This window comes from Aptenodytes forsteri, unplaced genomic scaffold (genome assembly GCF_000699145.1).
Source record: "Aptenodytes forsteri isolate BGI_AS27 unplaced genomic scaffold, ASM69914v1 Scaffold199, whole genome shotgun sequence".
NCBI classification, from domain to species: Eukaryota; Metazoa; Chordata; class Aves; order Sphenisciformes; family Spheniscidae; genus Aptenodytes; species Aptenodytes forsteri.
The window spans coordinates 401,781-425,095 of record NW_008795921.1 but is presented as its reverse complement, the minus strand read 5'-3'; the positions used below and the strand labels follow the sequence as shown (position 1 = coordinate 425,095).

Here is a 23,315-nt window from a genome sequence, read left to right as displayed (position 1 = left end):
AGGTGGGAGGTGGGGACGGGGAGCCGGGAGCCGGGGCCGGGCGGGAGGGTGTCTTGCAGGGCGCGTGGTGCGCGTCGCTGGGGCGGCGGGATGTTTCGGTGCCTCTCTCCGGATTAAACGCTTTCCGAAGCTGTCCGGCAGGCTGAGCCCCTCCGTGTGAAGGGCTACGCGGCCTCCCAGCGCCGTGCCGGGAGGAAAACGCCGGGTTTTATTCGCCGCCGGTGCCTTCCCCTGCCCGGCGCCGGGGGGAGAGCAGCCTCTCTGCTAGGGAGCCGGAGCGCGGGGACCTCGTTGCTGCCGAGTCCGCTCCGTTTCTTCCTCCTTTTACAACAAACTGCGGGGCACGACAGATCAATGCATTCCTCTTATGCCTGTGGTAGGCATTCCCGTTGTGTTGTGTTTTGTTTTGTTTTTTAATTCTAAATTAGGCTCTTTCTAACGCAGATTTCCATTGTTGCTGAGCTCTGCTTTTGGGTAAGCTTACAGGCGTGCAAAATCAAGACCGAAAAGAGTTCAGAATGTTAAATGTAGAGTCTGCAAGACACATGGAGAATCGCGGTTAACGTGGTGGTGATTGTAATTCTTTCGCTGTTGCTTCCAGGTACTTAACAACAGCAAAAAAATGAATGTTTTCCCATCATGTCTCTCCGTGCAGTAGCTCTAGCCAGCTACAGCAGAACAGAAGTCTTCAAGCACCCCCACTCTAGAAAGGTAAGGCGAGGAAGGCATCTGAATGTTGGCTCAGTGTTTTCGTTAGCTGGGGGGACTTTTTTCAAAAAACAGCTTTTAGTTGTCAGTGGTTGTGGTAAATATTTTTAAATGCTGGCGGTTTCATTACGGAGTTAATTTTGGAAATACAGTCCCAATATTGGGGGGGGGAAAGGCTGACTCATGCTGTGAAAAATGTCCAACTGTCAGTGGTTTTTAGTAGTTACGGCAGCGTGTTGTACTTTTAATGCATGTCTGTTGTCATATTTCCTTATAAGTGCTCTTTAATCGCTTTTTTCTTTTTTTTTCTTTTTTAGTTTGATAGTTAAATACTAAAGGAGCTCTTTTTCCCAATCTGTGATATAGTTGAAATTGTAACATCTTGAAAGTAAATGGAAATCTTTTATCCTAATTCTCAGAACACCGGTTGCTTCTGATAAGATCTAAGAGATGGGAGGGTTGTTTAAAAAAAGATAAAATCTTAAAGCTTAGCACTCTTAATATTTACGCTTACTGATAAAGTACTTGCATTCACCCTGGTGTCAGGCAGTTGTGATACTTGCATCCTAAGAGGTAGTCTGTTAATTGCTGATATTGAAGACTATTTTTCTTTTAAATAAAAGTAATTAATAAAAAATGAGTTCCTGTGAGAACTACTTTATCCAGTAATATCGACAATATGATATTTATATGTATAAAGCCTGCCTACGCGATGATTTCTCCAAATTAGTGCAGGGGGAAAAAGAAAGCACTATCAGATACAGAAAAGAGTATTTTTCTAAGCACTGGCATAATCAAACACTAAATATTTGAAATTCAGCATCCTATTTTTGGCCCGAAATATTCTTCTTCAGTTAAAAGGGAAATTCTATGTGGGTTTTAATTTCTTCTGCTTTCCGTGAGTCTGAAGGGTATCTGGACTAGATCTGCTCTCTGAGTCACCTCGCTGTCCCACGGGACCACATGGGGAACGTAGAGGTCAACACAGGGTGGCAGAGGACAACACACCTTTTAACTTCCTTCTGTTTGTATGGGATCACAGGGTGCAGGGGAGGGCGAGAGGCACCCTGGGGATATTTCTGTGTGGAGACATCTCTCTGATGTCTGTGAGTGGGGAGAAGGCACGAGGTACACCTTGGTTAAGTGCCTTTTAACGATGCGCCCGTCGGAGCAGCGCACCCCTTTGATTTCCGTGGTTTCTGTGATGTGCTCTGCAGGTCCGTGACATACTTGAGGCAGTGGAGAGGGAGCAGGAGACGAATGTGTGACCCTCACAGGAATTTGTGAGCTTGGGGAGGAGACCTGTTGCTTTGCTGTCCTGAGTGTATCTTACTCCCTGGCTGGAATTAGCCCCTCAGTATCTGCGCTAAACTGCTTGCCCTGGTTCAGCTTACGCTGGTTTGACAATATGGTAAATCCGGCTTTGGGGTTTGAAATACCAAATTGGAAGCGTCATGACTGCACAAAGTGAAATGCTGATCTGGTATAAACCTGCTCAGTCAGTTCAGATGCAGTCAAAATTTTTGTCAGCTTATACTAGCAGGCTGTATGCCAGGTCAAGTCTTATCTATTTGTGTTGCTTCTTGCTTTATGCTGGGCCAACCACATTACTGACGTGAACCACATGTACTATGTTCTATCAAATTAGGCAGACGTAATTATGTGACTATGCTTGCTCCCAGTTGATGATACAGCTGGGAGACCAAGCAGCACATGCATCAGGTGCTTGTGGAGTTGGGGCCTCATAGATTTAGCTCACAGCTTGTATACATCTAAACAGGCTCATGCTTCCAGCTACAGATGGGTGGTTCCTTGAATTGTTTTCCACTTCATTGCTGTTGTTTGACAGATACATAGATATCTGATTCAGCATTTTGTCTCGTATATGCTTTATGCACATGTTTAATTCTCCTACCGTGGAGAGTGTCTTTTGGTCACCTGCCTTCTGGAGTGAAATGCAAGATGCAGAGTTGGGATGCCAGTGCGCTTCAGACGGTGCATGCTTCTGGGGAGATTGTCAGACAACCAGAAATATAGGCACTGGTTAGGTGACTGTTGGCAGGCGTTAGCACGGTGTTCCTCCTACTGGGATGACTGAGACAGGGGGTATCATTACCAGAGTACGGTTGTCTTATAATCAAATTGTCTGCCCGTGTGTTCTTGTTCTAGTTAAACCACGAAGGCCTAAAGGTGGCTTTCACCGAGTCAGTGTATTCTTCAAATCCCTCAGCGAGGATTAGCTGCCTTGCTCCGACACCTCAAATCTCCGTTCTCTCAGGTATGCCAATTTGTTCTAAAATGCCTCCCTCTGGGGAGCTTTGCTGGTGCATGTACTGCTAGCAAAAGCTGTCGATGTTTGTGTGTACTAAACAAGTATAGTCTGGTTGGAGAGGGAACCTTGCTTATTGGCTTTGAAGATGGGACAACATCAAAGTATATTATACAGTTTGAAAGTACAGGGGGTTTTTGCCTTTTAAATGGTAGTTTGGCCATTTTAGTTATGCTGGCATTTTGAGTGCTCGAGTGAAATACTTGAACTGCTCAGATGATTCTTGGCAGGTTAACTCCTTGTTCATTCAAGAAATAGTTTCTCAGATTTTAACAGATTACCATAATTACTCACATGAGTATCAGTTGCAAAACTGAACTTGAGGGGGTTTTTTGTTTGGTTTTCTTATTGGAACTAACCTATTTCTGGTAGTAGCTTAAAATGTGGGGTTTGGTTTGTTTGGGTTTTTTTGTTGGTGGTGTGTGTTTTGTTTTTTTTTTTTTAAGCTTGGCAGAGCAGAAGCATGAGTTAAATTTTTAAAACTTGTTCTTTTTTCTCTTACAATCTACTAAGAACAAGTATTTAGCAGAGTAAGTCAGCATGGTTATATGATTAGTACTAGAGATGCTCCATGATGCTGGAGTAGTGGAGATGACGAAGGATGAGAGGGGACGGAAAGGCTGTTGGGATGAGCTTTGCAGTAGGAGAGCAGAACAGTTGAAAACAGTAAGACTAAATGTTTTGTCTTGCACAGAAAAGATGCTGTTTTCAGCCCTGGTTAAGGTATTCCCGTGCAATTGACATATCAATAGTTACCAAAATTGCTTTCTTTTCCTGAAAAGATTAAAATATGTTTGTTTGAAAGTCAGCTAGCTTTTATTTTCCCATTCCTGGCCTTACGCTGCCGTGGCTGGCTATGTTAGCAAGGTGTTTCTTTGCAAGTGCAGCCAGTAAAATGTGCAGTTTTGGTGCTATTTCTGCAAGAGCTTTGTCGTGGTAAGTGGGAGGTGGCTGGTCCCAATCACTGAGCTCTTCAGCTAATTTTGACCTGGCTTTACTAGGACAGCATTGCTAGCAGCTCTTGCAGTATAGCTTATACGTGATGTTCTTTAATACTTTTTTCGGCTTTCTCTTGATGAGGACTGCTTTTTATATAGACTTGTTTTTCCAAAGTACATGGGGGTTTTTGTTTTGGTTTTGATCCCTTCATTAGTAAACTTTCTTATCATGCAGTTTGAGCGCCTGCTGGCTTCCAGGTGAGTGACTTGTGGAGAGGTTTACTGTTTTCCACTGAGATATGTCCAAGGAGAGTAACCTCCGGGCAAAGTCTGCAGTCTGCAAGACTTGCTGCTTTTTTCACCAGTGTTGTTTAACATTCCTCGTGGTCCTAACTAAGAGTTCTTTGCCCTGGAAATGGATCTTCTTGATTGTGTCTATTCTTAGAATTTTACAACCGACTTATCTTCCCCAAAGGAGACGGTCGTTAACTTCATTGTCACGATGTGGTTGATAGTTTCTTCTTGAACATAGACTTTGTGTCTAATCTGTCCATTGCCTGGGTGATGGCAGTTCCTGTGAGGCTTTTTGTTCAAGGTATAGGACTTCAATTTATTCTTGAATAGCTACTGGTTGCAGTGCACACTTCTGCATCACGCTACTGTTGCCATGTTCGCCACTAAAAGCGGTATTCCCATTTTCTATTGAACTGTAGTTTTGCAGTAGATCATGTAGGACCTTGGCAGGCAGTATTTTTGATTCCTTCAGAGGCATTATAATGAACTCGCTGTGACAGAACTAATTTTCTTTATGGGTTCACGTAAATGTTGCCACCCTTATGAATAATGGACTGAAGGTTACTTTAGCCTTTTCCTCATGAGGAGGAGTGTCTGACCGAACTGAAACACACAAGCATGTGACCTTTTATTAGTAAGTGTATATTTTTTTTCTTCCTGCTGTATTGGTACTCCCTATGTCTTGCTATAATGTGACCTTCTCTTTTACTGGCAATAGAACCAGTACCTGTACCGGCAACTGTACCTCATCCAGTTTTGTAGAACAATGATGTTTTTGAGCACACTGACAATCAGTCACCATTAAAGTCCTAACTAATTGTGTTTGGCTAGCAGCAGCATACTTTACTGTTGGTTTATTACCTAGCCTTATCAACGACAGAATTGCTTCCTGACTGCAGAAAGCAAGAGCTTTCTTGCAGGAAGAGGCAGCAGAGTGTGGTGCGTGAAGTCAGTTCTTCCCTTTCTTCTCGCCCATGTTAAACATAATTGCATTTTATTCATGTTATAAATTAAATTTTTTTTTTTTTTTTTTTTGTTTAGGATTGTTTCCTAACCTCTTGGTTTCTTCCCTTTTCTGAACAGACGAATACTCAAGGCCAGCAGTGATTGGACATGCCAGAAGTTTTGGATCGTACCCAGACAGTGCTGAAGCTATCAAAGACATTCTCGTGTCTGTTTTAAATGCATCTGGTTTGAAGCCCTCTTTGGTGCTGGAGCAGACCAGAATGCAGGGAGCTGAGCATCTGGACAGTGATGTGGAACGGTGGGAAGAAAGCAGCGATGGGGATAGCCATGACGACAGTGACAGTGATTCTGCACATCACAACACTGCCTGTACGCAAACAGACATTCGGTTTACAAGGCACCGGGCATGTTGGGACAACACGTGCTGCGATTCCTCTAAACCTTCGCTGGATACTTTCTTTTGTCCCCGTTACTCTGACGGCGATCCTGCTGCTTCCTCCTTGAATGGTTTCGCTCTTTTGGACGTGTCCCCTCTGAAGCGTGACTGCTTTACGCAGGTGACGTTAACAGGAGGCACTGTCACATCAGCTGTTGTGTGTTCTGGAAAAGAACGTTATACCTCCCCTGAACGAGACTTGACTTTCACAAGGTTTCTTCCTGATTCAACTGTTGGTAAGACAGCAGATCTGTTGAAATACCCTGATGCTTTAGAGCCTGCACCCGTCAGCAGCAGTGACAGCAATTCTCCCAGTGGACTTTCCCAGTCGGAGCCAGTCAATCGAACAGGTAACTATACAGGTCCTTTTTTTTTTTTTTTTTTTTTAAGATTTCTGTGCTAGGAAAGAGAACTGTAGTTGAAATGGGCCTTGTTTATGGTGATTACAAATTAGACAAATGCTGTAATTCAAAATAGGAGAGGGGAGAGAAAGAGCTTAAAAATGAAGGAGAAACAGAGGGTTGGACTCGGTGAAACGGGAGACACTTATGCTTGCAGTAGTCGTCTGTCTTATGACACAGAAGTGCTTCTGTAATATGCAACCTTTGGTAAAATGTAAAAATTGCTGAGCTGTAAGCAATGTAGAACATCCACTGGATGAGGCTTCCACGATCTTTGTCTTGTCCTCACTGTTACCCTTCTCCCAAAAGCAGATAGCGTGGATCTGGGCATTTGGTAGTGATTCATGAGTGTGTGTGGGCTCCCTAGGACATCTCCTTGTGTTTGACGTGAGCTGGAGGAGAGGGAGACCTTTGATTCTGGGGTTTTGGAGGCAGGGCATTGACATCCATTCTTGTTATGACTCAATTGGCTTGTGCCAGAGCGGGACTATTCTTCCTCTTCCCCTTTCCAAGCGCACCTGCCATCTCAGAGACACATAGCCCCATCCGATGCAGATCAGGATCTTTTTACCCCTCACCAGTTTCTGCCCGTATGGATATCCCGCATGTTGTCTGTGAAGAAACGCAGACTGAGGGCTGCTGGCAAAGGGTGCCTCTCCTGTTCCTGCACTGGCAAGGGGCTCAGGGCAGCACAGGTCTGTAGGTGAGGACCTGTTCAGGTGGGATGTTCAGCACAGTGCCTCCAAGATGGCTGGCGGAGCGGCTGGCCTGGCCTCAGGGCTGCGTGTGCCTCTGGGAGGTGCGCCAGCCTTCCTGGGCTGCAGGCCAGGGTCCCTGCTCCTCGTCTGGGACAGCAGAACAATCCCCTCATGTTTAATACCTAATGTTGATACGAACAGCCTTTGTTACAGTGAGATGAAGCATTTTTATTTTATTCATAAAGGGTGTTACAGGTATCTAAGGGCTTATTCTTACTAGATACTGAGCCCTGGAAAGATGGTGCAACCGAGTCCTGATTTTCTACTGGAAAGAAGGTGAGCAGCAGGGAGCACTCAGCCTGCCTTTGTATTATAAATAAAAATGGCAAAGGCTGTTTTGTTTTGGTTTTTGTTTTTTTGTGTTTTGTTGTTTTTTTTTTTTCTTTTCTTCCTTTGGTCAATAGTAGTCCTAGTGGTGACACTCCATTGAGCTCTACTTCCAAGCTCTGGTCCTTCCTAGCTATTCACCAAGAGCTCCTCCAAGGCCTCAAAACAGCAGAGAGATCTCAAATAGGCATGTGCTGTTGCAGGACTGGGAGCTTTTAACAGTAATAACTCTGTCATCTGGGATAGGATGTTGTCAACAGTTAGTATGGTGATGATTATGGTTGTTTCCTTCTGCTGAGTGTTTTGGCCCTGTGTGTTTGAGAGGTGCCCGTCAGGGAGAAGGAAACCACACCCGGTGGTTGGAGCTGGCTGGGGCCAGTCGTGCAGGTTTGGGTAGCCGGGTCTGGAAAAAACAGCCCAGGCTCTCGGTGTCAGCAGCGACCACGAAGCACGTGTGTAAAGAACAAATAAATCATGTGTGACTCGATCTTCTGGCACGAGGAGGACGTGTCACAAGCTTGTGTTGGGTCAGTAACGCTGCTGGCTCTCCAGAAAGCAAATGGAGGAATACGGCAGTCAGGTGACTGAAGAAATAGCATCCTTGATTTTACTAACAAATACTTCTCACGGAACCTGGGATCCTGTTAGACACTGTGCAACGTGGTGGGCTCTGTCTGCATTAGACTGTGGTCTGTTCTGTACAAAGTGAAAACTTCTGCATTTCATCGTTCCTTGTTGCTTCCAGCCATTTAACTTGCCACTGGGTAGCCTGGGGTGGGGGGTGTGAGGTCTCATTCTCCCCTGCATTGTGCAGGACTATGAGGATGGGAAAAGCAAATGGCAAACTGAAAAAGAAGAAATAAAATGCCTAATTTGAAGGCAGGAATTACACAAGAGCATCTCCTGACTTGCCATCCTTTCCATTGCTGTCTCAGAGGTGGTGGTTTCTCAGTTTCGTTTCTTGCAAGAGAATTGGTGAGGGATGCACAAGACATAAGAAAATGACGTAAGATGACTTAAATCAGAATAATTTTTTTCAGTGGGATTTTCTGCTGGTCCTGCGAGACTCCTGTAAGGACTTGTTCATACTTTTAAGGGCTATTCTCTGGTGGCCTCATGCAACCTTCTGAAAAGGCTCCGTCATTGTTAATGAAGAGCCTGTGACTGAATTTGGTGTTTTCTGGGGGCTTTGTTGTGGCTGGTGTGTCACTGGCAGTTCACAGGGCTTGTTCTTGCTTTTAACCTTGGTGTGCACCAAGGTTGCTTCCTTTTGCCACTCTTGAGGGCTGTTCCCCAGCCGCAGCAGCCTCCAGGCAACAGTGCTCAGGAGCAGAAGGGCAACCAGATTATTTTTTGCATCAGACCCAGAGTTGCGTCCCATTGCTGGATGTGCTGGGCTCCTTCCCCTTGCTCCTTTGCACTTTACTTTTTTTTTCACTTAAAGATGCAAGAGAGGAAGCCCCCATTAGATTTCAAAATGATATATAAGATGAATTGCATCTTACATTTTAAAGAGAAGGGAATAATTTTCCCATTGCCTTATTTCTGCTTATTTTTAGTTCAGAGAGTAATGTTTGTTATCTTAACTGATGGGAATGTAGGCTTTTACCAAGCTGTAGAGCTTTTAGCGCTTACCTGTACTCCCTGCACACTGCTTATCCAGTAAGATGAATTATCAAATAGGGATGAAAATAACCTAATTAGGTGATTAAATCTGTTTTGAAAAGTCAGATCGTCAGCCTTTCCATTTTTCCTCCATGGTATACACAACGGAGGTATTAATAATTCTGTACAAAAACACTACATCTGTCTCACTGTGCTCGAGCACAGTATTGACTTTCCAGCCTGATGTCACTGATTCTCAGGGAAGCATGACATGGTTTCTATAAATAAGGCAATGCAAAGAATCTAAACTAGGCCTGAGAGTCAGTGCCCTTTAGCTGGATAAAAAGTTTTCATAAATTATTCTCATGTTTTGTGGGACCTCTTTATCCTTTCTGTGACTTTTAAACAAATTTAGGAGTGGCATTTTTTTTTTTTTAACAAAGAGCCATTGATTAAGCCCTGTTATCTGTAATGGCTTTAAATGCAATGTGTGGTGGTAGCATTTAGATATGGTCTGTTTTGTCCTGTAAACATCACCACAGTGAAACAGAGAAATCGCTTGGTTATAAGGCCAAAGAAGAAGTAGTAAACAAGCGCCAGTCAGTGTTTGAAAAAAACAACAAAGCAAACAAAAAAAAACACAAACAAAACCTAAAAAACAACCAGGAGCCATTTCCTTTCATATCTCATTAGTGTGTACATCCACAGACATGAAATATAATCTTCGTCATCCTTCCAGCAAATTTCTTGTAGCAGTAGTTGTGAGTGCTTTGAAAACAAAACATGAGGGCATGATCTCACACCTTCAATTCTCTGGGGAAGAAGATTGTGACTATATATATATTTATATATAAAAAGCAATCCATGGTACATCTATAGAAAACCAGATGCGTGCCCTGCTGCACAGTGAAAAGTTCTTAACGGGGAAAAAGAGATGAATTTTGTTTCACATGCTCATCATACTCAGCAGCAAATGCCAGGAAAACAAAACAGCTGTTCTAGGAAGCAGGGAGTACTGCGGCTAATGCGTCTGCCCCAGTTGTACGTATTACCATGCAGTATGGGTTGCATTTGGAAACAGGAAGGAGATTTTCTTGAGATACAGAAACAAAATGGCAAAGCTTTTTCCAAACTGGCTGTAGTCACACAATACCAGCAGCGATTCAGGGAATCTTTTAAGGCTGATGCATCTCTCTGGATGCCCAGACAGCAGTGAGATTTCTTTTTCTTCCAGCTATTGTGAATGAGCAGAGAGCAGTGTTAGCTGGCTGTGTTGCAAACTGCAGAGCATCACTGTAATCCCAGCCCAAGGTTCTGGCTGTGACGGTCCCCAACAGCTCAGGCTGTAGCTCATAGCTGGGAGAGGGCTGGTGTTGGGAGCACGGTGGTGCTGTCACCGCACGGCATTTAAACTGTGTTTCCCCGGTAGTTCATACTCATGCTTCAGGCTGCCAGGGGTAGTTCAAATGCCAACGTGTTCCTCACATCTCTCTCCTTCTCCTTAACTTCCACCACAACCTCCAGCCCTAACGGCGTTCAGTTTTGGGAAAGAAAGTTTGCTTTGCTTTCTGGAAATCACCCTGCACACATCCTGGGAGCTGCAGAGGAAGAAATAACTAATAAAAGTTCTTGTTACACCCACAGGTTCTACTTCTCCTTTGAACATAAGTGCTATACCCTTGAATCGTTCGTTGCAGGACATCTGCATGCTTCCAGAAGATGTGGAGAAGGTGAGGACAACAAAGACTATTGTCATAATGTTTTTTCCATTTTATAGTGGCAAAACCAAATGACAGGAGGCGTTTCTCAATAACACAACTTTCTGATAGATGGACTAATCTTTACAAATACTGTATTTTCCCTCTTCTTCCCCTCTGTGGGTGAACCTACAAACCTAAAATGCCTATTTCTTCATTTATTTTTACTCTTAATACATTAATTAAATATTTTAATTTTTTTAAAATAATGGAAATATTTTAGAACACTATACATTTCCACTTTTCATTCCATCATTTTCCCACACGTTCCTTGAGACCAAACTTTAAGATTATTATAGTCATTTTAAAGCTACGTTAGAATATGTTATGTAGAATTTGTTGCAGCTACATGCATATAGATGGGATTTACCTCATGCTTTTACTATCGGGAGATAGGGAGAGGTTGGGGTTTTTGTGTGTGCTTATGATGAGCATGTGAGCTTGCTGTAAAGGAATTACAATATGAATAACAAGCACAGTAACTGTAACATCTGCAGTAATTTAAGCGGTTTCTCATGGTTTCTAATTTGCCTAAGGGGTCCAAATGGTCTTAGGTGTGTTGCCAGGTGGGCAGCCCATTTGAGCTTATAAACAGAGATAAATACGAGAAGATAATGCTGTCACACATAACGCTGTGTGCTAAATGTTCATCTTTTCTAACAATTGGAAAAGAGGGGTTAATGTTATAATTAGTTATTGCAATGAGTAGGATTTAATACAAAAGAGCTTTAAAAATGTGCCTAGAAAAGGGGATTTTTTTTTTTTGCTGGACTGTGGATGTGCACGTGGTCCCATGTCCTGGGCCCAAGAGGTAATCATCTTTGTGCATAGCACTGGTTTTACTGGAGTGGCAAGTTCTGCGTTTGATTTGAAGCTCTCAGCGTCCCTGAGGTGCATTTAAAAAAAAAAAAAAACCAAACCAAAACCCACCAATAAATCACACATCAAAACCCAACAAACTTGTGAACTAGCTTTTCATGTTGCTTTTTGTGAAAGATGTTTCAGAAAGGAGGTGATGTTTCTCCGTCTGTAATGTGGGAACCAAAACCGAAGTAATTTGCTTTCAGTCACCAGGAGACCAGTGAGTAGATATCTGGATTAGAAACCACAGTCTGAGAACTATTGAGTGAGGCAAGATCGCAACAGCTACTTCTCCTGTGCAGATGATTGGGGGCTGATGCGATTACAGGTTAAAAGATATCAAGAACTCGGTCCATTATGACTGAGGCTGCCTTTAAAAAAACTAAACTAAACCCAAACCAAAAACATTTTCAGGTTGTGAAATAATCTCTTTGAAACTTAGGAGACTGAAAACTAAGGTACTTGTGGTGTCAGCAAGTCTTGAGAGTTGTAGTTGTGTGCCAGGAAGGAGATGGGTCAGATATTCTAGGGGAACTTTCCACTAATGCGAGTGGGAGGGAAGAGAAATAAGAAGGTTGGTGTCACAGCTGAGTTGGGACCGCTTCCTAGCGTGACGGACCTCGCAGGAGGCAGAGCTGAAAGCTGATAGAGTCATGCTGAGTACCGGAGTGCCTGTATCCTGTTCCATCTATTTGCAACTCTCAGATACGCTCATAATTGTTTTTATCAGCAGGATATGCTGATGTGCTGTGCTCTGCCACTAACTTGGGGTTAACCACTGCCACACAGGCTTTTTGAATCTTCAGAGTAGATGTCCTCTTTATCTCCCAAAAGCAAAAAGGCTGTTTAATTTTTTCCTTTGCTAATGGTGTATCCTGAAGTTCACTGAAAGTTGTCTTTGGAGAAACTGTGCACCAAGCAAGTGATGTTAGTTATTGTTAGGGAAAAGATAAGTCTGTTCAAACACCTACAAGGACTTGTGGGCTCTTTCTAACGTTGAGATTAATCTCTTTTGAATGTGTTTGGCTGTGGACAATAAGAAAGCAGTGATGTCTGTTGTAGTCCTTAAGATTTAGCTATTTCTAAACACTCATGTCTTTCTCCATGCTTTCCGTACAGGTTGTAGGGGATGTCACAAATACAGATGTGAGTGGTACAATTTTCTGAGCATAAGCAACTTTTTAGAAAGCTTTAATTATTCTGCACTCAGAATCTCTAGCCTTAGGTACTGCCATGGTAATTTAGGCAGAGGTTTAGCCTTGCACAGTGCAAACAGATGCAGTTGAGGGGAGAGGGGGAGAGTATCCTGGGCATCTCATGAGTGTCCACCCACGCACCTGAGAGCACCTAACCCTTCACGATGCATCCACTTTTGAACTGAGCCTGGGCTAGGAGGCTGTGCCCAGGCCAGCAGCAGTAGCACAGGTGGGGCTGGTGGGATGCTCTGTTAGACCACAGGAAGCAGGGGATACAGCAGTGGTATTGGGGCAGAGAGCTCCAGGTTTGTCTGGATGTCTCAGTGGTGCCAGAGGTGGCTTTACAAATTCCCTTTTCCCGGAAGATGGGTGATCCAGGCAGGCAAGATGGTAAGGGACACCATGGGGAGGGGTTGTCTGGTGGGGAAATGCCACAGTGAAGCTTTAAAATGACTACTTTTTATTTAAGGCAGCGTGAACACCAGGGGAGCTAGGTTCCTACTTACCCATATCACACTTTCTGTGCAGCTTTGAGTTGACCATGTAAGCTATCTCACTGCATATTCCCTACTTCACTGCCCTAACACATGAAAGGATTTTACTAGCTTCTGTGCTACCCACCACCTGAAAATCCCTTCAAAACCTGCCTCTTCTGGCCCCATCCAAGTTAGCATGCATGCAAAACTGCTTATACACACTGACTTGAAATTAAATCCTATTAAATAGTTTACATGGATTCACATTTGCATACTAAATAATGCGGTGTAACTAGAAGACTATGTCCCTAAAATGCATACATATTCATCAATCAGGCATGTAATCAAGTTTGGTTTTATCTAATAGATGGGTAAGATAAAAGTAAATTGTATGTTTTAATCAAGGGTGAGGCAATTATCTGGGCAGTTGCCTTTTGCATGTTGTCTCTGAATTGCCCTTGGGGTGGTTTTTTTGTGTTTAAATGAAAGGTGAGATAGCCTTACATTTTCATTTCTTGAGTTGAAAAAGTATGGGGAAAAATTATATATTTCACTTCATCTTAAGTAAAGATTAAATATGCTGTGTAAAGATTAAATATGCTGTGTACTAATGAGTGTTCCAATCTTGCGTCCAGGAAAACGCACACTTTTTTGTTGCAGATATGATTATAGCATCACTAGAAAAAATGAAGTGTAATATCCTAAGCCAACAAGCAGAGTCCTGGAGTGTGGAGGAAACAAGTGGATCAGATGGCAGCTGTCACACTGATTCGGAGTTATCTTCTTACCCTGGAGTGAAGAAGTCTGATTCTTCCGTTGCCTCTTCAGACAGTGGTTATGAAGGCAAGCTACTTAGTCTATAACGCAACCTTGTCTAACAGCCTTTGCCATTTATTTTTGTGCAAGAAAATACTAAAATAATTTGAGCATTGCTTGGAACCAAATCCTCTGTCACCTTCTTTGAGTCTTTCAACAGAGCTGCCTTCCCTCAGGATCATTATGCCACAAGTGTTTTCCCTGTGGGTCAAATTCTTCCTTTTGAATGCTCACATCTGTGTTTTGTTGGTTTTTTTTTTTTCCCCCCTCTTTTACATGAAAAAGAAAATGTAAGGTTGAAGCACCACATGCCAAGCACAACTCTCCATAGAGCGTGCCTGTAGTTGGCTGGTTTTCTCTCTGCTTAAATCTTTTTTTGCAGGACTTGAAGCCTGGCTCTTTCCTTCTGTGCTTCTGCAGCATGCAGATCGGGCCACGCAACTGATTTGAGTGAAACTGCCCAGAGTATTAATTCACATATAGTTTTGAGGCAAGATAATAAATGCTGCTGGCACTATAATGCTTGAGTCAGCACATGCATTTTCAAGTAGATTTTAGTCTTGAGTAATACGGATCTTGGGGATGGAACTTAAGTCTAAAGTCTAAATGACATAACTTGTGGGGAAAAATGGATGGTGTGCTTGCACGTGAGAAGGGGAGAGACCACTGATAATATAAAACCTTTTGGTTTAGTCTGTAGAAGCTTCTTCCTAAGAAACTGAGGGACATGCTGTATGACAGACTCCCAAGAATTGGCTTTCTGTGTGTGTGTGTATAAAAATAAATAAATAAAATTGCTCTGTAAATACAGGCTGCGTGCTAAAGTTTTGGTAAGTGAAGAAAAATGTAAATATAATTGTAGCTACTCTATAAATGCTGGAAGGGTTTAACTGGTGGTGTCTTTGTTCGGACAGGCTGTGCTCCGCTGCCTGTCAGCTCCCCAGTGCATCTACCATCACATCATGAGGTTACCAGATTTCGTTACCACAGTGACTCAGAGGATGAATATGTAATTATTGGTAAGACTTTAAAATTATAACTGCACAAATAGCTCTATTGTTCATCTGAATCTATTGCATCGTTTGGCTTAGTAGATGTTATCGCAGGAGAAATAACATGAGAAAATGGAAAGAGCGATGTATGCATGACTCTTTATTAGAAGATTATTATTAGAATTTTTTCTAATATTATTAGAAGAATACCAGTGTGGTGCAGGATTTCCTGTCTACAAAATAATACATTTGCTGGTTTGAGGGACTGAAATTATGCCTAAGGATTAAACCCAATGAATGTGGGTGAGCAAAGTGTGAAACTGGCACAGCCTCAGCCAATTATAGCAGCATTGTTTGAGAGAATTTAGGACATGGTCATTTCCTAATTAAAGAGGTTGATTAGGTTTTAGGCAGCCCTCCCTCTGCTTCAGGACTAGAGCAGACTGTCCCCTTATAGTCACCAGTGCCCTGCTTCTTTTCAGGACATCCTGAGTTTCTTTGGTTACCTTCTGATTTTTACATATACAGAAACCCTTAAAAGTAGCCTGAGCAACATTTAACCTCTATCTTATTTTTTCCTGTTAACAAATGCTTTTTTTTATCGCTCCCTTTGGTTTTAGAGATTCGCTTATTTTTTCACCTCCTCTTTTCCTAATCTAAGAATGAAGAACTAGCTCCCAAAACTGCATTTCTAGTAGCAAGAGTTATTTTGACGTGTATGAATGGGGAAGCATTTGTTTTCACAACAATATGTGTGGCCAAAACTAATGCTACCAATGTGAACACCTTGTCTGCACAAGCATATTTTGTCTATATAAACATAATGAAGAAGTGTGTGCTTTAATTCCATTCATCTCACCTGTTACTAACTTGCTTATAGTGTTAGCTGGCACGTTTGTGATCGGTGTCTCCAAATATCTGTCAGTGTCTGAAAAAATTAATGTGCACTCTATTGGTTCTGTATATTATCATTTGCGTCTAGTGCTTTCTGGCTGGACCTGGACTAGCAGGCACTTAGTCTCTTCTTACCAATTTTCCTGCTCTTGAACGGAGGCTGATGGTGATGATATGATGCATAGCTGTTAGGGAGTACTCTTCATCAGTGGATGTCAGAGATCTGCAGAGGAGATAAGATTCCTTATGCCTGTGTTACAACCAGGGCTGAGGTTATTTCCCACATCCAGCAAGGGTGTTGTAAAGATGAATATATTTGAAACTGACACTGTGGTAACACAGAAAGTAGATTTAAAACAGCGCTGAGTAACAGAAGCTTTGTTTCTTAGACGGCTTGATAAAATTTTCTCCTTTACCGCAGAACTTGAAGACCTTGAAAATCTGTCTGTCGCCCCAGATGAAAGGTAATGCTGTGTATCTTTACTATAATAGCCCGGTGGCACTACCTTTTCTGTTGACCAGCTTTCTGGTGACTCTTCTTGCCAGGGCAGGGAAAGATGTGGGAGTGGTAAATTTGGTCCTCCCAAGGAAGGGAAAGGAATGCTGCTTGACAGCAAATGTCTGTGGCGCTTGGCCTAGTAGAGCGTTTCTCTGGTCCTGGAGTCTCGCTGGAGGGTGGTGGCTGTGGCTCTGCAAAGGCCTGGGTGTATCAAAGCAAAGGGATAGGAATGAAGGGATGGGAGAAAACTTTTCAGGGATGCAGAAGAGGCAGCGGAGCTGCTGATGACATGCTGCTATTTTTCACTGTCTGTATTGCTTAACTTTCAGATCATCTTTTGAACCAGGCAGCAATTCTGCTGAAGCAACAGCCCAGGAGTTGTGCAGAGCTTTCAGAAAACACTGGTTGCAGACAGACTGTGCAGTTCAACTGTCTGGTTGCCTGAGCTCATCTAAGCAGAGAGTGAGTCTGAGCCGAAAACAGCGGGCTCTTTATTTGGTTCCCCAAATAATCATTGTCTCACTGCAGCTGCTTCACTGTTAGGGAAAGGAGGAAGCTGCATTTAAAAAAAAAAAAAAGAAAATAAATACAGACGAGTACTTACAGCTTATTAGTTCACTTTAGATAAATTTTTAGAAAATTTCTTCTCTCTTTAGCAATTTTCAGCACATCTAAGATGTGCAGTTGTGAACAATCAGGATGTACTTTCTTATTGGACTGATAGAAGGGAGTTTAACTGAGAGGGGGACTACATGCAGGTGAAAACTGAACTTTAAAATCCTGGACTATGAAGGGAGACATTTCATAGCATTTAACATACATCCAGCTGATGGGCTGTTCATCTTCACGAGTTTGTCTTTCCCAATAGTCTGAGCTGAAAGAAGAGATTCCAAGAGAGCTTGAGTCCAGTTTGAATCTGGCTGAAGAAATAAAGATCATATCCAAATTAAGAGGATCTTCTGGCTGGTCCCCACCAAGATCGCAGATTATATTTAATATTCACCCTTCAATCAAGTAAGTCTAAGGGATCTGAGCGTTGTCGTTTAGTACAGCATGGGGATTTGTCTAAAACCTGCTGAAGTTGATGGAAAGAGCCTGGGTGATTTAACAGAACCTAAGGTTAGAGCTAGTGCGTGGTGCAGCCTTCTGCAGTGGCTGTCACCAGCTTCGCTAGAAAGCAGATTGTATCTTTTTCCCTCTGATGGCACGTCCTGATTGACGTGGCGTGTGCACTTTTACATGTGATAATACACATACCGTTTGGTGTTACGGTGGCAGCGTGCTTAGCTGGACTCTTAAAAATTTCATTTTGTGAGACTACCTGGAGAATATTTTTAAGAGTTTCCCCGCTAATATTTTATGGGGAGTAGGTTTTCAGAAAGGGGGGAGAAAACAGTGTGTGTTTGGGGAAACTGCTGTCTCACTCTGCATAAAGTGCTGTTAAATGCACACAGCAGGCAAACTGGCTAATTCCCTGTGTTGTTGCAGGTCCAGTTGCTTTTTCAGTTGCAGATGTGGATTTCCCCCTCCCCCTTGATATTGATGCCACCTTAAGAAATGGAAAATAAATTAATTCTTGCAACAAGCTATATTTAGAAGCAGTAATTGATGGTATATTCTCCACAGAATAGCTTAGAGACTCACTAAAATAATAATGTGCATCTTCTTCCAGAACCCCCTTCTTCATGTGGAGGAGTAGAAGTCAGCTCCTAATTTGGGCATTTTCAGTGGTGCCAGTGTAGCTCTCTTGCACTTTGGGAGAACGTTAACTAAACTGTGTTTTGGATGCTGAAAGGTGTAACTATTTACCTCTGTATGCAGGAGAGATGCAGTGGTGGCTGCCCAGAACTTCACGTGTGTTGGTTGTGGAACCCCAATAGAAAGCAGTAAGTATTACCAAAAGGGAAAAAACCTAATAAATCCATTAGTAGTAATCAGGCTATAATCTTCAGCAACATAGGTGTACCACAATTGTAAAATTATCTGAGCTAGAAGGAAAATATCATTGTTGGATGTGCCTGCAATAATAAAATGGGCAGCGGGATCCTACCACTGCCTGGAATTTCTCATTGCAGACAGAATACAATACTTGATAGATGTCCTTCTCATACACAGTAAAAATTCATGACAGTCAACAACAAAACAGGAAAAGCTATTAAAAAATCAAGCTTCCAGGCTGGAAAGTGCTGGTTTTACATCTTCTAATGGTTTCTTTCAATAATTCTTTCTCTGTGCCAATTTACACATTTCCAAAAGTCTCTTTTTAGAGACTTTATGGAAGCTTTATGCAAGCTTATGGAATGTGTGGGTTTGCTCTTTTGGGGTGTCTTTTTAAAACCTTCTTTTCTTTAAATCTTGATCACAAAATCCTGCTTGTGTTTTATTTGTGATACTTTGTGAGAACTGCTTGAAATCATGACGATTTACAGGTCTGACAACCAGACCTTACCTAAGAAATCTTTGAAGTGGCTTTCAAGACTTGTTCTGGGTCTGCTCACACAAGAGCAGCATTTGTGATGGCCTGTAAAGTATCAACAATCTGTGATGGGACATTAATTTGAGCAAACCTGAGATGCTGAGGTAGCTGGGAAAAACCCACAAACCTCTCTATATGAAAAAGTAGTATGCAAATGTGACTCCAAGATCAGCTTGTCTTTCCATTTGGTGGAAGAATTTTGTTGCGTGTTTTATCTTGTGTCTTTTTTGCAGGTAGAGCAACAATGGTTTCTCTAAGATCTCATGGTGATAAACATAATCAGTTCAGTCTGACAAATGTGGAAGTGAGGAAAGCTTTCTCTTCTAATGCAAAGTACAGACCTTGTACTTGTGTTTACCACAATAATAAAACCCTGTACTTAAAATAAAAAAAATTCTTTGCCCCTCACTCCAGTAGATCTGAGTTATTTAGACAGAATAGGCATACAGACAAGAGATACATCCCATAAATATTCACAACTTCATTGCTATCTGCCTGCAGAATATATCAGGAGACTCCGCTATTGTGACTACCTGGGGAAATACTTTTGTGACTGCTGCCACAGCTATGCCCAGTCTTCCATTCCTGCCCGAATACTGATGAAGTGGGACTTCAAAAAATACTACGTATGCAACTTCTCCAAACACCTTCTGGACAGCATATGGCAGCACCCAGTTTTTAATGTGTTGTGTATTAACAAAGCCCTCTACGTGAAAAGTAAAGAAATGGACAGGGTGAAGGTAAGTGTGGCCTTTTTTTTATTGGAATTTGTGGGTCTGAGACTTTTGGGAAGAACTCCTTAGGGCAGGTTGTCCTTTGCCATGTGTGTATGTGGGAAGGAGGCAGAGTTGGTTTCTCCGCACTTAGACTTCTCCCATCACCGCTTCTGGGACTTGCCCTCTCTCCTCACAGATGAAGGGGCAGGAGGGAGAAGTTCCCAACCTATGCCAGAGGTCTCATTTCCCTCTTTGTCTTTGGGAGGCGTTTCCTTATTGGTTTCCAGTTTTAGTTCATGGGGGGCAGCTGGGCTCCTGCAGTAAATATTTACCTCCGCTTGGCAATTGGCTGCTGGAAAGCTCTGGAAGTTTTGAATGACTCCTTAATTTTGTGGGCCATTAGAGAACTTGGCTCATCTAAGGGCTGTACCTCCTACAGCTTGAGGAAGGGTGCTCTGCCGAAGATTACAAGTTGCCGTGCACTCCCTTCTTGGCTGAGGAGACACTTACCTGTTCTTACATAGGTTTGGGTCTAGCATCTTGGTGTGCTGACATGGAGCTGTCTGTAGCATTAGGAATTGCTTCCCTTGACAGTGAATAAAAGTAGCCTTTGCCTTCCTTGGCCTTTCGTGCGTTAGAAAATCCATTTGTTCAATTCTGTGCTGAGTGTGAAGTTCCTATTTTTAGGTGTGGCTTGATGTACTGGCAAGGGTTGCTGACTCAAATAGTGGTGTTCCTCACTTATGATTATATAAATGCAATTGCTTTTCATTTAAAATTGTTTTGGTTTTCCCCTTCATCTTTTAGGAGGCGCAAGAACAGCTTTTTCATTTAAAAAAGCTTTTGAAAACCTGCAGGTTTGGTGAAAGGTATGGGCCATGATCATGCATGAAAAATAGCTTAATAAAATGTACCTAAGGTGTTTATGGAGCCTTCTTTTCTAGAGACATTTGAGTGCAGTTTTATGAGTTAATATGATCATTAGAGAAAATTCTGATAACAACGCTTCCTTCTATTGCACTGCAAATGTTGAGTGAAGAACAGGTTTTATGTGGTGGCTTTCTGTTTCTTGTAACATACTTAGACATTCGGTTTTAAAAGTTGAATGATTTTTGTTAGGTGTGCATTTTTTCCTACTCTGTCTCTTAGGTTCTCACTCATTCTTAAAAGGTCAAAGATACTTATGTATATCTCTGAGATGATTTGTCTTTAAAAAAAAAAAACAAACCTAAAAAAATTAACAAATGTGTTCCTTGAGAGTTTAAAGATTTCTTCCAGAAATCTGTCATAATGCTCGATTCAGTTTATTTTATAAACATACTCAGATGAAAGTAGTAACCAAAAGTGATAAATACCAAAACATGACCTTGCTTGTTGCTGCAAATTAAAGATTTTTAGTATTCACCTTCCCAAACTATGGGCATAACTAATAGGTAGACATGTGAATGATAAAACCTTCACTGCAGAACTGCTGACCTCTTTAAAAACAGACATAAACAAAACAAGCTTTAAAAGTAAGTTCTGTTCTCTCTTTGACATGGACCTCTTTTATGCATCAATTACACGTTGTTCACTAAAATTAAATAGAAATGTATTTTAATGTCTCTTTTCTGGATGACCACCTGTGATTCCATTATAGAAATAAGCATTAGGATCCTCACTGTACCTTCTACATCAGTGATATTTTAAAAGTAATAGCTATATTTTCAGTGTTCACCCGCTCAGTACAAGCATAGTTTCACCCAATAGTGACCTGTGCAGGATAAAAACCCTCAAAGTTCTCTTTGCAAAAAAAAGTAAATAACCCTAGCTTATTGCATTAGATACTATATGGGATTTTACCTACTGTTCCTGAGGTAGGAGAGAGCCCTTTGCACATTATTTAAGAATTGCTGGGATAACTGTGCATGGCAGCTCAAATGCCTGAGGAATGCACATTTAAAGCAGGCATTTTACTCTAAATCCCAAACCCTCCAGTTTTATTAATGTGATCTCAAATTGGGAGGGGAGGTAGGATTTAGCATGAACTTGCCTTGTATGATACCTGAGTGACTAGAGAAGTGAAAGAGGCTTACTCTTCAAATGTTCTTGAAAAACAACTTTTTGTAACTTGATTTGGTTTTTCTTTCTCTTTGCAGTGTACTGAAAGAATTTGAACAGGTCCCCAGCCACCTGACAGAGGAGCTGCATCTCTTCTCACTGGATGATCTGGTGAAGATCAAACGAGGGCAGTTACTGCCCCTTCTTAAAGATATTCTGAAGAGCTCCACCTCCCATGTGGATGGTTGCGAGGTAAGGAGAAGCCAGGGCTCTTAGTGTCCTTGTAGCTGCTAGCATGAGGAATATCCCTGCTGACATTCCCAAATAATTTTTTCTTAGATTAAAAGTAAATCGACTCTTTTGCTGTCTTTGTAGCTCTGTCAAGCGAAGGGGTTTATCTGTGAATTCTGTCAGAGCGCAGATCTGCTCTTTCCATATCAGATTGCCAAATGCAAAAGGTGCACAGGTATGTTCCAGACCAAACATTTTTCTTTATTCCTTCGGGGGATGTTGGTGCATAAAACTGTTGGGACTTATTTTAGGAAAACATTGAGAACTTGCTTTACTGAATGCATGTGTATTTGAAAACCGTGGATAGCATGTATCTTTGAAAACCAGCCTGTGGCAGCTGTCTTGCATCAGTGAATTCAGAGAGCAAAACCAGGGACTTGTCTGAACATAATTATGGCTGCAGGGGGAGGCTATTTTTTGGGTCTACGCATGAGAGAGCACCTGGGACAGTGTTACACTGCTGCTATATCAGATCTTCCCGATGTTCACTGTAAATCTTGCGAATCCTACGAAAATCTTTAGTCATAGTTATTACAGTGGTGGTTGTTTTCCCGGCCTTGCACTGCTTCTGTTTACTTTTATACTTGGGTGAATTAGATAGAACATCCTTGAAGGAACACAGCTATTGATTAGTTTTTTAATTTGTTTTTTCCTGAATGTTAAACTGCTTGTATGTATAAACAGAGTGCAAAACATGCTTTCACAAAGCATGCTTCGAGTCTGGAGGCTGCCCCAAATGTCTGCGGATTGCAGCTCGGAGGACGCTTTCAGAAACTCCATCACTGGTGCCTCCGTGAAACTGGATTCCTCTGATGACTGCTGATTTCAGAAGATGCTCAAAGCCAAATCTTCAGGTGCCTGACTAAGAATTAAATAATGTTGTTTTAGACATTACTATTTTTAATGTGTCTCTCCTTTATGGGGGGTTAAAAGAAACAAAGGGAAAAAAAAAAAGAAAAAGAAGACTTTAATATTATTGAAAACTCACCCTAAAGGTGAGTTTCATTGTAAGGATTTTAAGGAGTTTCATCTTAACTGGTGACAGAAAGACTGGATGTTAATTCTGTGAGCAGCCTTTTGTTACTATGTTTTGTCCTTGTATGTAAGATTTTTAATATTGTATTTTTCCATATAAAAATTATTCTTCTCTGTAATTCTGCAAATAATGTATAGACGGTAAATGAGTGTTGGAAATCCTTACCTGTGTCGGATTTTGGAAATAGGAAAAAGTGGTAAAGTACAAAATCATTCTCTCAAAAGCTCTACAATAGAACAAGCTTGTCTGCAAGCTTTAGGCAGATGCTGATCTGAAATTCTCTTCTGGTAAATGCTTAATGTGAACCAGTGGATTTTAAGTTTCTTTTACACAGATGTATGCAACAGCTTGTGGTGGGTTGACCTTGGCCTGCTGCTAGATGCCCACCCAGCTGTTTTCATTCCCCCTCCTCAACAGGACAGGGGGAGAAGGTAAGATGGAAGAGCTCATAGGTCAAGATCAAGACAAGGAGATCACTTACCAACTACTGTCACAAGCAAAAC

General features: G+C 42.0%; 1 protein-coding gene across 1 annotated transcript; it reads left to right on the top strand.

Annotated features, from left to right (window-relative positions):
- Positions 1-639: 639 nt before the first annotated feature.
- Positions 640-22,573, top strand: RUBCNL (RUN and cysteine rich domain containing beclin 1 interacting protein like). The gene is made up of 15 exons (XM_009284910.1): positions 640-711; positions 2,878-2,986; positions 5,353-6,021; positions 10,407-10,492; positions 13,688-13,895; positions 14,783-14,887; positions 16,176-16,218; positions 16,583-16,715; positions 17,122-17,267; positions 18,075-18,139; positions 19,231-19,469; positions 20,253-20,314; positions 21,584-21,737; positions 21,861-21,951; positions 22,461-22,573. Exons 1-15 carry the CDS (start codon positions 640-642, stop codon positions 22,571-22,573), a joined length of 2,295 nt encoding a protein of 764 aa, XP_009283185.1.
- The last annotated feature ends 742 nt before the right edge of the window (positions 22,574-23,315 follow it).